Source organism: Mastigoproctus giganteus, chromosome 10, assembly GCF_048544385.1.
Source record: "Mastigoproctus giganteus isolate SK-2022 chromosome 10, ASM4854438v1, whole genome shotgun sequence".
Lineage (NCBI taxonomy): Eukaryota > Metazoa > Arthropoda > Arachnida > Uropygi > Thelyphonidae > Mastigoproctus > Mastigoproctus giganteus.
This window is the reverse complement of record NC_143584.1, coordinates 180,403,713-180,424,106: the sequence shown is the minus strand read 5'-3', so window position 1 is coordinate 180,424,106 and position 20,394 is coordinate 180,403,713. Positions and strand designations below refer to the sequence as shown.

At 35.0% G+C, this 20,394-nt stretch overlaps 1 protein-coding gene across 1 annotated transcript in view; it reads right to left on the bottom strand.

Moving 5' to 3' along the window:
* The window catches only part of LOC150079586 (uncharacterized), a 1,000,533-nt gene that overhangs the window by 404,328 nt on the left and 575,811 nt on the right, over positions 1–20,394 (bottom strand). The window contains exons 7-8 of the mRNA XM_090383129.1: positions 17,642–17,789; positions 4,416–4,572 (exon numbers count right to left, since the gene is read on the bottom strand). Coding sequence (XP_090239255.1) covers positions 4,416–4,572; positions 17,642–17,789 — 305 coding nt within the window. The remainder of the gene's footprint in view (positions 1–4,415; positions 4,573–17,641; positions 17,790–20,394) is intronic.

The following is a 20,394-nucleotide window of genomic DNA, read 5'->3' as shown; positions in this document are numbered from 1 at the left end:
TATTGTGTTTTATCTACATTGTTTTATTGTACAGACAATTTACCTTTTTATCAGTTTTATCCAGTGGAATTATATCATTCTATTTATTTCATTTATCTATATCATTATTTTAATATAACATAACACTATTTATATTTTTTATAACGGTTGGTGTGTGATTGTGCAGTTATTATGAATATGAATATTCCCAACCTCAGAGGCCTATTTGAAGATCTCAGGACAATTTATCATTCAAAAAAAAAAAAAAAAAAAACCCAGCATTTAAAAAAAAAAAATGCTGGCTGGTTCCTAGGTGATTCACTAAGAAAACAAAGATCTGCTTGGTATTTTCTGGGTATTGTACAGAGTAAGTTGTTTTTGCCCTTTATGCCAATGAATACCACAAAATGGCTATTTTTCAGTTCCAACTCGAATTTAATATCACTGTCGAGAAAATAACGAAAATCATCCAAGCACTCTGGGCTATTGTTCCAAATAATAAAAACTTCCACATAAGTTATCCACAACGTAGGTTTCAATTGATAGGAAGAGGGGGAAAAGGCTATCAAAATATAAGACAAAACAATCATAGCTATTTTGGGGAAAAGAAGGGGGGTTCATTCATAGCTGTTTTGGGGAAAAGAAGGGGTTCATTCATGTTGAGGCCTCTCTATCTGAATACAGATAGACATAAATAATATACACAATTCTGGATACAGAAAGTAAGAAAAAATATAATTTCAAGAAAAATTTTAAATCATTTTAAAGATTTTTGCCAGAGCCAATAAAAAGAGAAGTGAAATCTTGAAAAATTAAAAACTAGTAACTGTAAAATTAAGGTTTCACTAAGTTTCCTATTTTTTACAAAAAAAAATATGCATAATAGGCTCATGGTACACCAAAATATTCTTTCCATATAAATAATGTTGTCAGTCCACCAGCCAACACAGGAAATTATAATTTTTATATACCATATTTATTTTATTGAATATAAGTCATAGTCAATATCTCTCTTTAAATTAACTATATACATATATATATATTTTTCTTATTTTTATAGTAAAATTATTCAAATTTCAAGCATGGAAATAAATACTGTAAAATTATGAACTTTTGCAAATTGTTTCATTATTATTTATCTAACTATATCAAATAAAATTCACAAAAAGATGTTGCATTTAAATAAACATAATAAAAACTTTGGTAGAAAAAATATTAGCAATCAATGTGATGCAACAATTTTCTAAATCAATATGCATAAAATAAAATTAAACTAAAAGATAAAGAAATATAAATATCAAAAAAGAATGCATGTTTACAAGGAGCATTTGAATGAACTCCAACAAACCATGCTGGTTTTAGAGATATTTTATTCTCTTACCAGGAGGCATCAAAAGATCCATCTGCATTCTTTCAGGTGTAAGGGGCGCTGTGGTGCAGTATATTAAGTGCATCCCCCGGGGCAACGTCTGAGAATAGCCTGAAGTTATGAAGTCACATAGTGACTTTTGCTTAGCACTGATTAGTGCATTTTAAAGAGTGAGAAAGTGTGAGAATAAATATATTCACACACCCCTCTAATACTTATTTTGGATGAAATACTTTATGTTTTATAACTTTAAAAATTAGAAAAATAATATTTGCAGACATAGCTCTTAAGATGTTTAGGCTGGTAATATAGCTAGTGAAAACTCTTATTTTGATAATAATAATAAAAAAAAAAACTTGTTTGAACAAATTTTGAAGAAAAATTTCCAAAATATCAGAAAACAGTAACTGATACCAGCCATAATAACAAATTGTTATTGCTGAATTTTAATGATTTGAAATACTTTGTAAAAAGAATAACGTACCCGGTGCTTTCACATACAGGCTATCATCTTGATATTTGATGACATGACTTTATCTCATTGAAAGTGCAGAAAAATCACTGCCATGACAATAAATCAATAATCGCAACTTTTCCACACTGTGAAACAACTTTCAGAATTACATTAAATTTATACTTCTGTTTATTATGGCTGAATACTATCATACAAGTTTTAATGCTAGCTATATTATCAAATAAAATCATAAAAAATTTTAAATTATTATTTTAAGTAAAGATTCAATAAAATTTAATATCACTAAAATAATGTGGATATCCTTAATACATAATTCACATTTGGAATAATTTTAAGAGCAACAGAACTGTCTACAATTTTATATTGTAGAAATCTTCTAGAACACTTCTGAAACTAAAAGATTTGAAAATCTCCATTTCAAAAACATGAAAATATGAAATTCTACAAACATACTTGAGATTTTTACAAAATTCTGATGCAAAAAATATAAAATGCCATAACCACATCAAGAAAAATCTTTCAAAAAATTATAACAAAACACTGACATTAGCAGTTACATCAACTAAAAAAAAAAAAAAAAAACCAGCTATACATATCTGTATCCACGTAAAAAAAAAAAAGTAGATTTAGCACAAAATTCAATTGAAATAGTACATATTATTTCATTTCAAAATAAACAAAAATAGTGCAAATTTTTTTTTTTTTTTTTTTAACTGTAATGAATAAATATTACTTCACACACAACAACTTTACACAGACATGTACTGAATATCAACAAGAAGCACAAAAAGGACACGTCAGTTGATTAATTTTTTTATTACCTAATCAAATGCATGATCATCATCATTACATTAAATGATGTGCTTGTTGTAAAACAAGTGCATTATCACATCATCAGATAACTGATGTGAATTCAGGAATTTCAAAAATTAAATGAGCATTTTAATTTTTCAGTTTGAATAGAATATAACTAGACATAAAATGAAATGGAATGTTTTAATAAGTACACTTATACAATGTTTAATTTATATAGCTAAGATAATTTTTGTTCAAAATACATTTAATATTCTACTAGAAATGCCCGAATGATTTTGAATATCCAATATTAAACACCTCCATTCCCTGTTTCCCTATACAAAGAACATCACTTTCTGGAATCTATACTAATCCCCTGATCACATGCACAAAATCCTGACCACTGAGAGGAGTCATGTATGGGATTAAGGGATTGATATAGTTCTTGGAACATGATGCTCTTTATACAGGTAATTATCATGGAGTAAAAATTTTTTTAATTGTAGTTATATCTTAACACTTATTTATTCCTTGTTGACATCTTTTAATGGATTTCTTTGAAATTAAATATTCCTTACTACTGTCTTACCTAACTAAATGATCAGTATATACTAGCTATTTAGCAAAATACGATTTTATTATTATTAAACTGCTACCATTAAGAGACACTACATCCATCTATTCATCTAAGATGGAAAGAGAAATTGGATTTACCAAAGAAGTTAAAAAAAAAAAAAAGAAAAAAAAAAGCTTGTTTTTCTGTTAACAGAAAAAATTACTGTAATCCTTATATTAAAGTAACTGTTGTAATCATTTTAACATCAGTGTACTAATGCAATTAATAGTTACTACCTAAAATTGGTTGAGTGTATAATTCGCCTTTCAAATAATAATTTTGGTTCAATTAAATACCAAAACAAAAATACAGGAGCAAAGGGCATTTTCACTCCATATTTATATATTTAGATCAACAGAAAAGAAGATAAATGTACTGGAAATAATAAATGAATGTGACCTTTTTTTTCTCTGTGGAGGACCATATAAAAAGTATAAATGATTCTGCAGTCTTAGTGATAATAAGTAAATTTATATGAACTACAAAAATGAAAAGAAGACTAAGAATAAAAGTCAATAAAATTAGACAAAAACAGAAGTTTAGGTAAAACAAAGGAACAAAAAAAGATGCAAAATGTGAATGCCAAATTACAAACTGATTGATCAACTGATGTGAAATACTAAGTGGAAAAGGTCCGATTAAGATCAAAACTCACTTTAACACTTCTGTGTAATTATTTAACATGAATAAAGCTAATTAAATAACGTTTATGGTGAATTCTATTGTTGGATTTATTTTTATTAGAAGACTGGATTCAATTAGTTCCAAGCTATGGCAGCAGTAATAATAATAGTAAGTCAAGTGCATCACCTTAATTACCTTTCTACTTTGGATAGCAATTGCAAAATAAAATAAATAGCAAATACAAATAAATAATCATATATACCAAAATGGATATAAATTTTTATTAAGTATAGTATTTAGAAGTATTTTAATAAAACCCTTTCAACTAAACCATACTTAAAATAGTATGAAAAACATATACTATAAGCATATACTATCATCTTTCTATACATTAAACTTTCTCTAAAGGCAGATTAAATTCCCTTTGGTACATTTGTATCTCTGAGAAAACTATATATACAAAATATTTCCTAAAATAAAATTATTTTGCTTATTTCAAATACAACACTCTCAAAAAAAAATAATAATAAATAAAATAAATAAATAAAAACACTCACCTGTTGGGGGCAATGTCTGAGATTTCTGTCTCTCAGAAGGCGTAGGAGAGAAAGCTCTTACTGAAGTTCCATGCGGAAGTGTCTGTGTACGGCTGGAAGGAACGTAGGGACTTACGGCTGAGTAGTACCCAGCTGGCAGTTGCTGGGATTTAGAGGCCTTGAAACCAATTATAGTGTCTTTTGTTAGTATGACTCGCAAATTTGGCAAAGAAGCAATACTAAAACATCACTGAGCAAAAGCAAGTGGGTAAGGACTTCAAAACAAAACTATTAAACTTAGCAGTTTATCAATACAGCATTCTTAACTCTTTAGCTAAAAATACTGGCAGAACTAAGAATATCACGGTAACATTACATTTTCCAAGGGAAATAGTAAACAGAACGGTAATATTATTTTAAATAAAATAAAAAAACAGCACAACAGGATGATTAATACATACAGCAACTTTGGGAAAGGGTGTTTTCTTTCTTTCTTTATTTATTTTTTTTATTTTTTTCATGGAACTACATAGCATTTTTATGCAATGGCAGCCACAACATGTGGTTTATTTTCACAAGCACTATATTCAATAATCAACTTTTTAAATATTATAATAATGCATTTAAAATTCTGTGTAAACTATCATTTAAAGGAAATTAAAATTGCACCATGTGATAGAGTTTTAAACGTTTACTGAAGTGAATCACACCTAGTACTTTGGCAATGTTTTTATATATACTTAAAACTTTAATAAACTTCAATAAACACTTAAAACTTTATCATATGGTGTTGCAGTATTTTTAACTTTCTTTAAATCATAGTTAATGGCTAATTGTATCATTCCCCGTTTCACACAATCTGTGAAAAATACAAAAAACTTAAAATCAGAGGTAAGGTGTGTTTTATTATTATTAGCATTAGTAGAGGCATTTGATGCAAGAAAGCAAGCTTATGCAGCATCAGCCAAAAAAAAAAAAAAAAAAAACCCACTTCCACTTCACCACTCTGTTCGTTCAAAATACCTGTCCAGCTGAGCCTTAAACTTATTTAGGCTATCAACCTCCACCACAAGGGATGGAAGTCTGTTCCATCAATTTATTTTTTTTTTAATTATTATTTTTTTATATTTCTTACTGTAAGTAATCACAGTAAGAAATGAAAAGATTAAAACATATGGCATTGTTATAACACCATATGTTAAAATTTCTATTTTTCACTGTATGTTTAGACTTCTAAATTTAATAAATGCTTTAATACACACAGTGAAGAATTTTTCTTACTCCATTCAGTTGATCAGCATGATTGTTACTAATGTTAGTTGATCACCATTGATTGTTGTGTGTGTGTGTTAGTAATGGGGCACGAGCTGCTGGGGCTATAGTGCACCTATTCGTAGAAAAATGATAAAAACAAATTTCAGATATAACCACTTCATTTTTTATTAGAGAGATCTTTTAGAATTTATGACAGATTCCAATTTTTTTTCAAAAAAGAGAAAAAATCATTGATTTTTGCATTGTCACCAATAATATGTTTTAATGTCTTCGGCTCTCAAAGATTTGTTAGGGAAAGGAGGATGGATGTTCTGTCCTCATGATAGTGAGGGCAGTCAATGAAAATGTGTTTGACTGTTAAATGTGAGGAACAGTGTGGACATTGAGGAGGATCCTCTATTGTGAGTATATGAAGGTGAGTCAGGTATGTATGTCCTATCTGTGCTTGTTGTTGTTGTTGGCTTGTTGTTTAATGGCACAAAGGCTGCTAAGGCCATATTGTGCCTGATTCTATTTACTACTGCAGTTGAAATGTTAAAATCTGTTTAATAATCGTGTCTGCTTCAAGAATGCAAAAAACTCAGATAGATTTGCATTGTCTCCAATCACATGAGATAATGTTAAAGGTTCTTGCAGATGCAAAAGCGACGTGAAAATTGTGTTTCGAGCATTAACATATTGGTTACAATTTAATAGGGTATGCTTCACTATAAGTGCAGTCTGACAATATGTACAAATAGGTGAATCTTCCCCCATGAGCAGATAAATATGGGTTAGATGCATGTGCCCAATACGAATCCTAGCCAGGATCACTTCCTCTTGCCTATTTGATCTCATGCTTGATGCCCACAACTGAGATTCCCGTTTGAATTACAGCAGCTTATTAATACCCTGAGTCTGCCCCAGATCTGTAACTATTGTTCTTCACAGACGTTTTTACAACTGATTTGTAGTCTGTATATGGCACTTGATCTGCATGATCATTTCCTTTGATGCCTACATGACCTGGTATCCAACAGAAAGTGACTGATTGGTTAGCAGCATGTAACACATTTATCTGTGATCTGATTTGCTTCAATACGGGGTGGATTGGCTTCAATGAATTTTTTAATGCTGTTATTGCACTCAAAGAGTCAGAATAGATCATTGTTTGCTTACAGGACAGATCAGTTACATGATCTAGAGCTATTTTTATAGCAAACCATTTGGCAGTATAGACACTGCATTCCTTCGGAAGGGACACAGAACTAGAAAAGATAGTGGAAACTGCCGCTGCACCTACTGTTGTACTTGTTTTTGAGCCATCAGTATATATATATGAAAATACTGAGAATTTTTAGCTACATGAGCAGCATGGAGTTTCCTGATGGTTGGATCTGCTGCCTGTTTTTTTCGCCCCACTGTTGGAAAGAGAGATCACAGACTGGTATATAACTAGACCATGGAGGTTCATAAATGTGTCCTGAAAGATATTATCTATATGTAAGTTCCAGCATTCTATTAACTGTAGTAGTCTTATTCCAATTGGCTTGTTTTCGTAGGTTTGTTGTGATAAAAGATGGTCCATTGGGGCTCAAATAAGCATGTCTAGATAGAATGAAAGGGAAGGCTCCATATTTTTGCTGCATAGTTGAGTAGCAACATTTTCCTCTGAAGATGGAGTGAAGGTTCATGTGCCACTATATATAGACTCTGTACAGGGGTTGTTCTGAACGCTCCTAAAGCAGTTCTAAGAGCACTGTGATGGATAGTGTCTGTCTAGCTGAATTAGCGCACTTTTCCTGGCAGAGTCATAGACTGGAGCTCCGTAATCATCCAAGCAAGATCGGATTAATACCCGATATAGCCAAAGCAGAGTGTATCGGTTAGCACCCCACGTGGATGAAGATAGTACTCTGAGGATATTTAATTTTTTTAAGCAAATGGTTCTCAGGTAAGTGATGCGTTGTAAGAAGTTTAATTTATTGTCAAGTATTACGCCAAGAAATCTGATACTATTGGACAGAGGGATGGTGAGTTTTTTTAATTTGTAATTCAGGCTCAGGGTGGATCTTATGTTTTTTACAGAAATGAATACATTTGGATTTTTGTGCTGATAAGCAGTAGCCATTGCGAGACATCCACAACTCAACATTGTTAATTGAGATCTGAAGCTGTCGCTCAATAGAATTCATATTTTTTCCTTGGCACGAGATCATGAGGTCATTTGCATAATGATATAATTCTACTGTGCTTGGAATATCATGGATAATATTGTTTATTCTTACTAAAAACAGAGGACTTAAAATAGATCCCTGAGTGACCCCCTCCTCCTGTATATGGATTCTAGAAAGAACATTTAGATAACGAACCTAAAAGGTTCTGCCCTAGTGAAAGCTCTGAATAAACAAAGGAAACCTGCCTCGTAATCCAAAGGTGTGAAAATCTCGTAAAATACTGAAACACCATGTTGTATCAAAGGCCTTTTCTAAATCCATACTTACCATAACTAGGTGGTTGTTTCTGACAAAAGCATTTCTGATGTTTACTTCTGCTTTGGTCATCACATCTAATGCAGATCTATTTTGCCGAAAGCCGTACTGATTTTTATGAAAGATGTTATGTGACTCTAGAAACCAGGTGAGGTGCTCGAGCACCATTTTCTCCAGTATTTTCCCCAAACAACTAGTTAAAGAAATTGGACGATAATTAACTGGATTAGAGAGGTCTTTTCCTGGTTTAGGGATGGATAATACAAATGAATGTCTCCAAGAGTAAGGATAAACATGTTCCTGACAAATTCTGTTAAAAAATATTAGTAGAGTTTGTAAAGCAGTATCATTCAAGTGTTTCAACATAATATAAAATATACTATCAGGGCCAGCTGCACTATTGGGTGCTCTATTAAGAGATTCTTTTAACTTAGATATTGTAAAAGGCTGATTATAGGGAAGACAGACTGGTGTTGAAATTTAACTTCTGCCTTTCTGCTGCCTCTTTAATTCGTTGGAATGGACCATCATATGAGTTTGCTGCTGAAATTTTGGCAAAAGCTTCCACAAAGACATTTGCTATGTCTTTGGGGAAGACAGTTCTTGTCCATTACATATCAATATAGGAGAGGATGACAATGGATATTTGCCATTAAGATGTTGGATTTTCCTCCAGATTAATCTAGTATCGGTATTCTTTGTGACAGTGGAAGCAAACTATATCCAGGAATCCTTTTTGGCTTTTCTTCTTATTTGTCGTGCTTTGGCTTTAAGTTTCTTGTAATTTATAAGATTAATAGTAGTGGGATGCTTACGGAAAATATTCCAAGCTTTATTCTTTTTCTTTTTTTTTGCCCTATTACATTCATCATTTCACCAGTAGTTTTTTCACCTGCATGGATGAGTCGACGACTGAGGAATAGCTATATCAGCTGCTGCAAGTATCTGTTTAGTGATATGGTCATTAGCTTCATCTATTGACTGATCCTGAATAAAATTTTTATCTAAAACTGCACTTAAGGAAAATTTTATCCAGTTTGCTTTTGTAAATTTCCAGCATCAGCGAGTTTCCGGATAGGGAGAGGCAGAATTTACAAATAATTGGAGGATGATCGCTGTTGTGGGGATTATCCAATACTGCCCAATGTGTACTTGGGTACAGAGCAGAGGAGCAAATAGCTAGATCTAGGGCAGAAGTGTTTCCTGTGGGAAAATGCACATGAGTATGTGCTGTTATTTATTGTTATTTGGTTTTTTTAGGAGCATTAGCAACTAAGGTCATATTGTTCCGGAATATGCGGTGGTCATTCCCTGACCTTTCCGCATCCTCCGTATTTGGTGGTGACAGGCTCGAACCCCGGTCTAATCAAGAACCGTGTGCTACACACTGCTGCTCCTTCCCACCTGGCTACGGAGGCGCCGTGAGTATGTGCACTGGTGTTCAGCAGAGTTAGATTGTGTGTCCAGTAATGTTTCTATTAGCTGCCCTCTTTTATCCGTATGAAGACTTTCCCATAGTGGATGGTATTAATTAAAGTCACCCATATAGGAGATGGTATCTGGGCAAGGAGCTCATCAAAGTCTGAATATAAATGTTTGGTTCGGTGGAAGATAAATAGAAACAAGAGATAAAATTACTCCAAGTTCTAACAGCAACAACTTCTAAATTAGTTTTTAAGGAGATTTGCCTAGACGGATTAGTAATGGATACTAACACCACTACACCTCCATGGGCTGCAGTTGCTGCATTCCTGTCACGCCTGTACAAAGAATATTTCTTTATTGAGGGAGTTACTTGTGGAGTTAAATATGTTTCTTGTAAACAAATGCCTGCTGGATTGAAATCTCAAATTAGGTCAAAGTTCATCTATATTAGTACGTAGTCCTCGACAATTCCATTGTAACAAACACTGCATTATTTAGTTTTATTGGTAGGATGATCCGGTTGCTTTTTAGAGGCAGTAGGCTTATGGTGATCTTTTTTGGGAAAGGAAGGACGTCCACTGTCCATGTCTTCTTCAACATAAATTTCTAATATAGGTTCTTCTTGTGTTGTGTCATCTATGTACATTACTGCAGTATTTGTTTGGTTCTTAGCAGAGGATTCAGCTTTTCCCACCCTGGTCTCACTTTGGGACTTGATGCCACTAGTAGAGGGGATGGAAATGGGAGTACTACATGTTTGATCTTTATTGTTTTGTTTCACAGATGTCTGAGGAACTGAAAGCATAGCTCTAGCTCATTCAGCAAGTGATTTGTCAGGTGGAATTGAGTCATTGGTTTGAGTCACAACCAAGCAACATTTCTTTATAACATTATCATATGTACATGCTGGATTATCTTTTACTATTTGTCGTCTGGCTTCTTGATAAGTCACTTTATGTTCGACTTTATATCTCTGTATTGTTTTTCCAAGTTTCCATAAATCAGTTTTTCGAATATGCAGGATGATCCCCCCTTGCAATTTGGGCAAACTGGAGATGCTGCAGTACAATCTGTTTGAGCATATTCTTGGGAACAACATTTTGGGCATACGTTGTTTCCTCGACATGTTGTCTGAAAGTGTCCGAATTTTTGGCACTTATAACAGTGTACTGGATTTGGAATATAGACAATTTGGATAACCAGCTTTAACAGTATTTGGTAAGTTTGGCATACTGAAGGTGAGTATTATACTATGGGTTGGAATGAGACTGCCATCCCTATGAGTCAGAATTCTCTTAGCTTGTATGACCTTTTGATCTTTCATTTCTTGCACAAGCTCCTCTTCTGTTACATTCAATAGATCCCATTCAGAGATAACACCTTTGGAACTATTTAGGGTTGTGTGGGGTGAGATTTTAACAGAAATTCCCCCAAAGGTTGTAAGCTTTAACAACAGTTCGGAATGTTTAGGCTGTGTTGTTTCGACGAGTAAATCCCCTGACTGTAACCTTTTGACCATTTTAGATGATCCAGCAGCATTTTCAAGGAATCTCTGTATCATAAATGGAGAGAGTTTACTCACTGGTTAACTAGATAATGAATGGATTACAAGAAAGGTTGGATACTCTGTTTGATCTTTGTCTTTTTTTAAGCACTTACTTTGCACATTACCTTGATCAGAATTGTACCGATCTTTAATATTTGAGCTTGAAGGCTTCAATGCTAGATGGTTTTTTTTATCCATGTCAGCTCCTTTTCACCCTGGGGAATTAGTTTTTCCACCCGGGTTACTGGCCCCGCACTGCTCCTGCCACGGGAGGCAGGAGCAGTGCTGCTTGTGACCAAGCGTAGGGGTTAGTATGGTTAGTAAACTGAGAAAAAGTAATGAAAAAGGTACTTTCCTTTTTCTCACTCTCTTTATATACTTTTAAAAAGTAGAGCTAATTAACAAAAGGATTATGCACACTCAATTGACAAAATTTGTGATATCTCAGCATTTATAAGTTCATTTTTCAATAGAAACTTGTGCACCATGTGGTCACAGCAGCAATAAAGTACTTCTTCACTGAACAAAAGAATAGAACCTTCTCTTATTTCATGACCTTGAAGAAGAAACGCTTGACTAAGTCAGAACAATCTTTCTTCTTTAATCCACTATGGTAATTAACTTAAAAAACAAGTGAAACACTTAAAAAACTTGTACATCTCATGAACTTCTTGAGATCTGATCATCATAATCAACAGTTTTACTTTAGCTTCTGCATAGAACAGTACAAGTGTATTTACAATGAAGAGGGAAAAGAAAACAGTAGTGGCAACTCATTCTGACTACAAGGCTCAAATGATTTGTGACATTACAATGCATATATGATCTCTGTTACCATGAAACAAAATCATATATTTATTTCAGAGCAGCATTTAGTTCAAACTAAATTTCACAGAAATCCACCAACTTGAAACTCCATCAATAATTGGTATAGGCAGTTTGGGGAGCATGGATGCATCTGCAGGGGCTTGTTTGTTATTTATTGTTATTTGGTTTTTAGGAGCATTAGCAACTAAGGCCATATTGCTCCGGGATATGCGGTGGTCATTCCCTGACCTTTCCGCATCTTCCGTATTTGGTGGTGACGGGCTCGAACCCCGGTCTAATCAAGAAGCATGTGCTACGCACTGCTGCTCCTTCCCACCTGGCTACAGAGGTGGCTCTGAAGGGCAAAAGCACATGTTGTTCCAGCACAGATGATGCAACTGCAGAACTTGTACAACAGGCATATCTCTGGAGTCCTCACAAATCGACTAACAAGGCTAGTAGAGAGTTTGGAATTCCACAGAAAAATGTTTGGGTGTATTCTCAGAAGGCAACTCTTCATGCATCCTTACAAGCCCTAAAACCACACAGCAGAGTTTCTAGTACAAACTTTGTTGTAACATCAAAGAACTGTGTGATACTATTGAATATTTCATGGACAGATTAGTGTTTACCAATGAAGCCATGTTCAAACTCAGTGGTAAAGTGAATCGACACAACATTCATATCTGGAGGAGTGAGAATCCACTTGAAGCTGTGGTACATGAACGGAACAGTCCAAAAGTAAACATTTTCTGTGCAATGTCCATGAAAAAGATTTATGGGTCCTTTTTTTTTTGGCTGATGATGCTGTGAATGCCATTTCCTAACTTGACTTTGCCGATTCAGTGGCTGCTATTGCTGCTGACACAAGATGAAAACAACTTAATTTTGCAGTAGGATGGGGCTCTGTTACATTTCGATAAGAAGATGCAAAAGTTTCTGAATGACAATTATTCCTGTCACTGGATTGGCTATGCTTCCCGTGATGAAAAACCTTTACTTCATTGCCAACTGAGATCACCAGACCTCACTCCCTTAGATTTTTATCTATAGGGTTTTGTGAAAGATTTGGTGTTTGTACCTACCTTACCTATCATTTGCAAGAGTTGTGAAGCCATATCACTGCAGCTATCACTCAGATTGAAAACATACACTGGAGAAAGTGTGGCATGAATTTGATTATAGCATTGATGTGTCACATGTGGGGCCCATATTGAAGTACTGTAAGGTAACTGTTAAAAACTTTGATATTTATGCTTTCACTTGATGGCATTTTTGTCACAGAAACACATGTAGTATATTTGACTTACCCTGTATATTGCACATATAATTTTTTATGGAAGTATGAAAGTAATTTCATCAATTTTAATTCATAATAGTATAAATGTAAAATGTTGCCACTGACCCGTGTTTCAATACCCTTAATTATAGTTTAATATTACTGACATATTTTTAAAACTTCCACAAATCTGTGCAGTTGCAGGAGCCTCTACAGAGAAAGTTGTAGCTTCAATAAAAACAAAATGCACGTTAAATAATTTTGAATTAAAATGCAAAAATTTGAAACAAATATGTAAAAATTATACAATGCCAATCAAGTTTATCCAAGTCATAAATTGTATTGCAATTTTTATTTGTTTATGTAAGGTATAAATTTTTGTTCGATATGTGCAATGATAGGTTAACATTATTCACTTATTATTTAAAATTTATAAAGTGATTTTTTTTGCATGTTTCACTGAAATTTATTTTCTTTTATTTAAAAAAAAGTTTTGTTTTTGTTTTTTTTTTCCCTTTTTGTAATAAAAAGTGAAACAAAATATTAAAACTTATAGTATTTAGTTCCATGCATGGGTTGGAGGATGAGAAGATTAAAGAAGATACTTGTTGACATTAGACTTGAACTTCTGTAAACTGTAATTTTCAGGAAATACGTGTGAAGGAAGGTAGTTCCAGAAAATGGAAGTTGAAGGAATAAATGAGGAAAACGAAAAGTTGGTTCTCTCAGTTTCAAGTTGAATAGCAAAAGGATTTTGACTGGTTGTGGCACATGTTTGGACTGCTTTGGAAGAGAGAGAGAGAGAGAGAGCGGAATTACAGAAGCCAATTCAGAAGAACAGTGCCCATGGAAGTATCTATAGAAAAGGCATGCAGCAGAAACAGAACATCTATGAGACAGAGAGTGGAGAGAGTCTGTTAGAAATGGGTCATTAATTAATCTAACTGTCCTCTTTTGAATCTAGAAGCCAGAGAGAGGTTTTGGGGGGGCAACGCCCCAGATGTGGGAACAATATTCCACGGTAGGGCAGATTTCAGATTTTTACAGAGTGAATAGCTGTTTGGAAGAAAAGTAATGCCAAGAGCGAAAGAGAAAACCCAGTTTTTTTAGATGCAGAGGAAGCAATATTTGTAATGTGCTTATGCCAAGAGAGATTAGAGTCAGAAATCCACAATAGAGATATATGACCTTGCCTAGAAATTGGAGTGTCATCAAAGATAAGCATAGGAGCAGAAGAATCCTTTTTGTGAGATATAAGACAGGACCGAAAAGTTTTAAAAGGATTAAAATCAACTAAGTGATCATTGCCCCACTGGAGAATTACCTGGAGATCAGCATTTAAGGAATTGGTAGTGGATATTCGAGATGTTGAAGCTGTTTGAGCAAGGCAAGGTTTCTCAAACTGAAAGGTGGAATACAATGTGCTATCATCAGCAAAACTATGGATAGGATTTCTGGTCAATGGAAGGTCATTAATATACAAGAGGAAAAGAGTGGGAGAAAGAACAGAACCTTGGAGAACACCAACATTAGTGGAGAAGTTGGAAGACAGCGCCATCTACCATCACCCGCAGTGAGCAGTCAGAGAGAAAACTCGATGCCCAATTACAAAAAACAGCTGGCAAATATAAGATGGAAGATCTTTATTATTTAGAAGACGCTTATGCCAAACCCGATCAAAAGCCTTTGAAATGTCAAGTGCAACTGCTTGAGTTTCAACAAACTTTTCCATTGGTTGGTTGGTTATTAGAAGTTTTATGGCACATCAGCATCTCAGGCTATTATGCCCCAACTTTTCCATTGAATATGTCCAAAGATGAGTATCATATGCCAGAATATATTACCAGTGGATTAAAATTGACAGAATCCATACTGGCGATCGTTGATCAGATGGAAGGTTTCTAGACAGCTTCAGAGTTGGCAGTTAACTGTTCACTCCATTACTTTGGAAACAGTAGAGGTGATTGCAATGAGAAAATAATTAGATGCGAGGGATTTGTCACCCTGTTTAGGAACTGGCTGGATATGAGCAAATTTCCAAGAAGAAGGAAAAACATCTTTGGAATAAGAAAGTGAAAAAAGGCAACAGAGAACAGGAGTGAGTTCAGTAGTGCAGGTTTTGAGAACAAGTGGGGAAATACCATCAGAACCTATAGCTTTCTTAACATCAAGATTGTCCAAAACCATTCTCACAGGAGGTATTGAATGGAATGTACTGGAAATGGTAGGGGGTGGTTTACCAAGATCATTAATACATGAGTTGGAAGAAAAATAACATGCTAGAAAAATAGGATGCTAGAACTGGAAAAAAGCCAATTACGATATGCAACATTCTTCTCTTGAATAGCCTTAGCACATTTATTGGAAAACCAAGGTTTAGATAAAGGTTGAGATTTTAAGGTGGAGTGTGGAATAAAGGATTCCATCCTACAAGAATAATTTCACAGATGCGATCTCAGCAAATGTTGACATCAGAAGTTTTTAAACAGTAATCCAATCAAGGAAAAGAAGAAAAGAAATCTCGCTGGTCATCCTATTTTGCATTCTTGTAATGCCAAACAGCACAAGGTTGGGAATAACCAAGAGATAAAGGCTCCATTGGAGAAGGGGCCAAGTTGTGATCTGAGACGCCTAACGGCCCGCTCACTTCAACTGTGTACTTAGAAGGGTTGTTTATGAGAAAAAGATTAAGCGTGTTAGCTGTATGGTTAAGACTGTATGGTATTGTGGTAGGTGAATGAACAATCTGTGCGAGGTCATTCGTTTTTTTTTTTTTTTTTTTTTTAAGGAGCATTAGCAACTAAGGCCATATTGCTCCGGGGATATGCGGTGGTCATTCCCTGACCTTTCTGCATCCTCTGTATTTGGTGGTCACGGGCTCGAATCCTAGTCTAATCAAGAGGTGTGTGCTACGCACTGCTGCTCCTGCCCACCTGGCTACAAAGGCGCCGGTGAGGTCATTAGTAATTGCAAAAGCCTCAGCATCTCAATCACCTGGGTCCGTATGACTAGAAAATGGAAGCCAGCTGGAGTTGTGAATATTAAAATCACTGAAGATAATTAATTCACTGTTAGGAAAGTTGAACTGGAGAAAATCAAGGAGCTGGGAGAACAATAGAGGCAATAGATGAATTTGACAGAGTGTGGTTGAGCAATTTTAAGCCGGAGAAGATTGAAAAGAGCAGATTCAAAATTACTAATTCTCTGACAGGGAATATCAAAATGGACATATGCACAAGTACCACCTTTGAAGCGAAGGGAATCGTACAATGAATAATTCGGACAACTGAGATGAGCAGTGGTTGAATCAACTCATAACTGAGATTCTGTCAGAAAAAGTACATGGGATTCGGCAGACTAAGTGGAAATGGACAACATTGAGATCAAAACTGAGCCAAGTATATTTGTGTAATGAATGAGGAAGTGTTTGGAAAGCTTAGAGCTTTTCACAGATAAGTTTGCTCTATTATTTTGACAATTCACAGTGTATTCAATAGTAAGAAAAGGTGGGGGGGGGGGGGGGGCACGCTGTATGAAGTAATGAAATTTTGGATCTGGCATACACATGGTAAGAATAGACCCAAATCTTCGACATAACATGGCCTCGACAATGCCCCTCGCATACACACTACTCGGACTCCCTCCAGTTATTATCTGGCAGATTAGACGCAGTGAGATTATACACTAGCTGATCCGGAAGCCTCCTAGAGAGTTACCAATAGGTTCGGTTCAGTGTAACAACTGGCAGCCGGCCTGTGAACACCGTTTTAGATCTGTATTCTCAAAATGTAAGGAAGTTTTGATATCGCCGTGATATTCATCATAACCTCAAAAGACATCAATCATACTGCATGACGGAAGAGATGGGGGGAAGGTTTACTGGAACTTTGCTCGGGAGACTAAACATGGGTTCCACCAATTCAAGCTTCTAATAAGCAAAATGGTGGTGTTGCACTGGTTCATGAGAGTCATCTACCACCTAGTATTGCCTGGTAACACAGAGGGGTGGCATTCCTCTGTTTGGTGTGGGTAATTTTGCTTTACCATGAACTTTTCTCCAATTAGTGATGCTTTCTCGACTCATGCTCATATTGGTTTGCACCTGGGTGGTCACCCACAGTGTGTTAGGTGCCATATTTCAGGACTTGCATATGGGGGTTATACCCAGGGTTACTAACAGTCTCACCATCGTGAAGGTACAAGCAGAGGATTTGGCTGGCACAGACCGACTAGACTTCGCCAAAATTGGGTCCACTTAACTTGAGTCACCTGAATATCAGTTCCATCGGTATTTTAGACTCTCAGGTAGCAAGCACAGCTTTTGCATATCTAAGAGAATGTCTGACACTCTCAAGGACTATAATGAATTAACTATATTGAATAAATCATAAGGATATGAATATATCCAACAAACAATTAATAATAAATAAAAATAATTCATTACCTTAGCTCTGTGAATATGTTGATGCTGATATTCTGAATCAAATTCTGGCTCCGAAAAGTAGCTTAGATCTTGATCATAAGTACTATACACTGTTCCTCCATTTGCATCCTGCTCATAAATACGGAGCACAGATCTGTCACGAATGTCCCTGTGGGAAAAAAAAAAAAAAATCATAAATATTTTCTGAATAACCAATCAGAATATGTTTAAAGAGATTTTCTCATCTGTATATTAAGTCCAATAGCTATTTTAAATTCCCATTTGTATATTTTTGTGCATTAACGAAGCTATTCTTTAAGTTATGGGGTGAATGATCTTTTTTTTTTTCATTATTTTTTTTTTTTATTTCAAAAGAAGTTAATTTAACTTTGAAATTATTATTATAAGTAAAAAAATTTTTTTTTTCTCCTGTATGGGATTTTTTCTGCCCTGTGGCAGGTACTGGTACTAAATACATGGGATGGCTAATTGTGCCCATTTACTATTATTATTATTACTGTTAGTCAAGAACTCTCTTACTATTCTACAGGTGCTCAGAATCATGGCTTACTGGAGTTCCACGTGAGTGTTCTCTGGGATTATTATTATTTTTATTATTCACTTTTAAGAAAGAAGGTGTGCATGATACGAGTATGTCCAATCCTGTCTGAGTTCTGAGTTTTAATTACGTGGGGTTGAAGCAACCCCACGTTAATAACAGCATTTTGTGCTTCATCTACTCTGTCCACACAGCTGGAGTTCCTAATACTTGTTGCTGAAATGTTTTCTTTGAATGATCTGCAGAAAATTCCAGAAATTTCTTAATTATCACACAATTAAGAAAAATTCAAGATCAAGTTAAACCTAATTATATGTATGTGTTGAATGACTTGTGAAATGAAGAGATAGTAATTTTGCTCTACTTCCGTGAACTTTTCCCCAAATAGTGATGAGTTCTCGCTTTGTGACATTGATGCATTGTCTGGAATCAAACTGCTTACACGCATGCTACACATTTCATGCAGTGAGCACTCCTGTTACTGATGTGCTCTCCTTGAATCAAAGCAGCTTGAAAAGCAGGGTTTTAAAATTTGCATTTACCCTCTCAGGTGTTAATTTTTTAAAATTAATTTAAAATATATTTTTTAATATAGAATATGGATTTGTGTGGCTCTGTTTAGAAAAGATTGAAATTATAGGTAGTAGTAAAAAAATGAACAATTTTGAATTTTTTTTTCTGATTTTTCAAATTTTTGGTTGAAATTCCTCAATGTACAGGATGAAAACTACTTCTCTTCTCTTCTCAATTTTCTTAAGGCAGTCACCCAATTTTAAATTTTTCATTTAATTTTAAAGAAGTTTGCTTGACAGATGTGTTTGCCACTATTCATGACTATGGATTTTTATTTTTTTTTGTCTTTTTAAAATTCTTTATAGCCCCAAAGGGCAGAGGATTTCTGATATATTCAGCTGCAGTAAAGCAGCCGATATATCAGTATAACAGTTAACAATGGGCTATGCAATTTTTTTGTGGCAGCATACAGACATGACCTTGCAAAATGCTCATACTGGCACAGTATGAGCCAGTATCCTCCAGGACCACAGCCAGCCTATAATCTTTGGGCAATATTGATAACTGTCTGTTGGGTGATTTCATGGAAATTTTCACTACTAGGTCAGCCTTTGAATGCAGCTAAGCTGCCACATCGCCAGTTGGCGATCTGGGTAGGGCACCTAGCCTCACCCACTTTCTTTCCCTATCCTGGTGGGGGGGACGATCTGTTGTCTCCTTCCTTCCCCCCACTGGAAATAATTGGAGTCGTCTTCTCTTTCATCTCCATACTTCTGACTTTCCCCCAGCCTTCAGTCTCTCTCCCCTACTCTGTCTGTACACTAGCGCACATCCCACACATCCAAATTTAAATTTGACAAAATTAAACCACGTTCACCAGGCTTTTCCAATTCTAGTGTTATCTCTCCAATTTTTTTTTTAGGCCCTAGCCACGGAAATCTCAGGAAATTAGGTGGCAGAGCCTGCCAGAGTAAAACAAATTACTGGTGTACCTGGTCTGCCTCCACAGGGCTTAGTGTAGGCAATGTTGGGTCCCACTAGGGTCCACGGCTAAATGGCCAGAAGAACAATGGTACATGACACTACACACCACAATATCCATACACTTAAATCTCTGGCCTGTACAGTGCACTGCATCACATGATAATGTAAACTACACGGAGATGAGGGAAACCCCTAGTGTATAATGTATAGTAAACACACTATACATTATACACTAGGTCAGCCTTTTCATTTGCTTATATTCCTATGTCCTGGTATCCAAAAGAAACATTTTGTTCCTATCATTCTGTGTTCATTATTAGCTGTCTTACTTGGTACAGTATTGGGGAGAGGCTTGAATTTCCTGGTGTGTTGCTGTTGTTGTTATGCATGTATTATGCTATGGAATTTGTGTAAATCATTGTTTAGCAGTTTATAAATATTCAAGTGCACTTAAATAGCTGTTAGATCTGTAGTGTAGATGTTGTATTCCTGAAAGACTTGTATTGACAGCATCATATCAGGAAAATTCACTGCAGCACGACTTTCTAATTTTGATCAGTCTGTGTAGATCACTGCAGTCTGCAAATTGTGTACTGTGTTTAACTGCTGAAAGCTGGTACTTGGAAGGGCATTATGAATAAGATTTTTGTTCCGGATGTGCAAGGGGAGGTCATAAACAAGTTGATTAATCCACAGCAGTGGTATGCATTTTGTACTC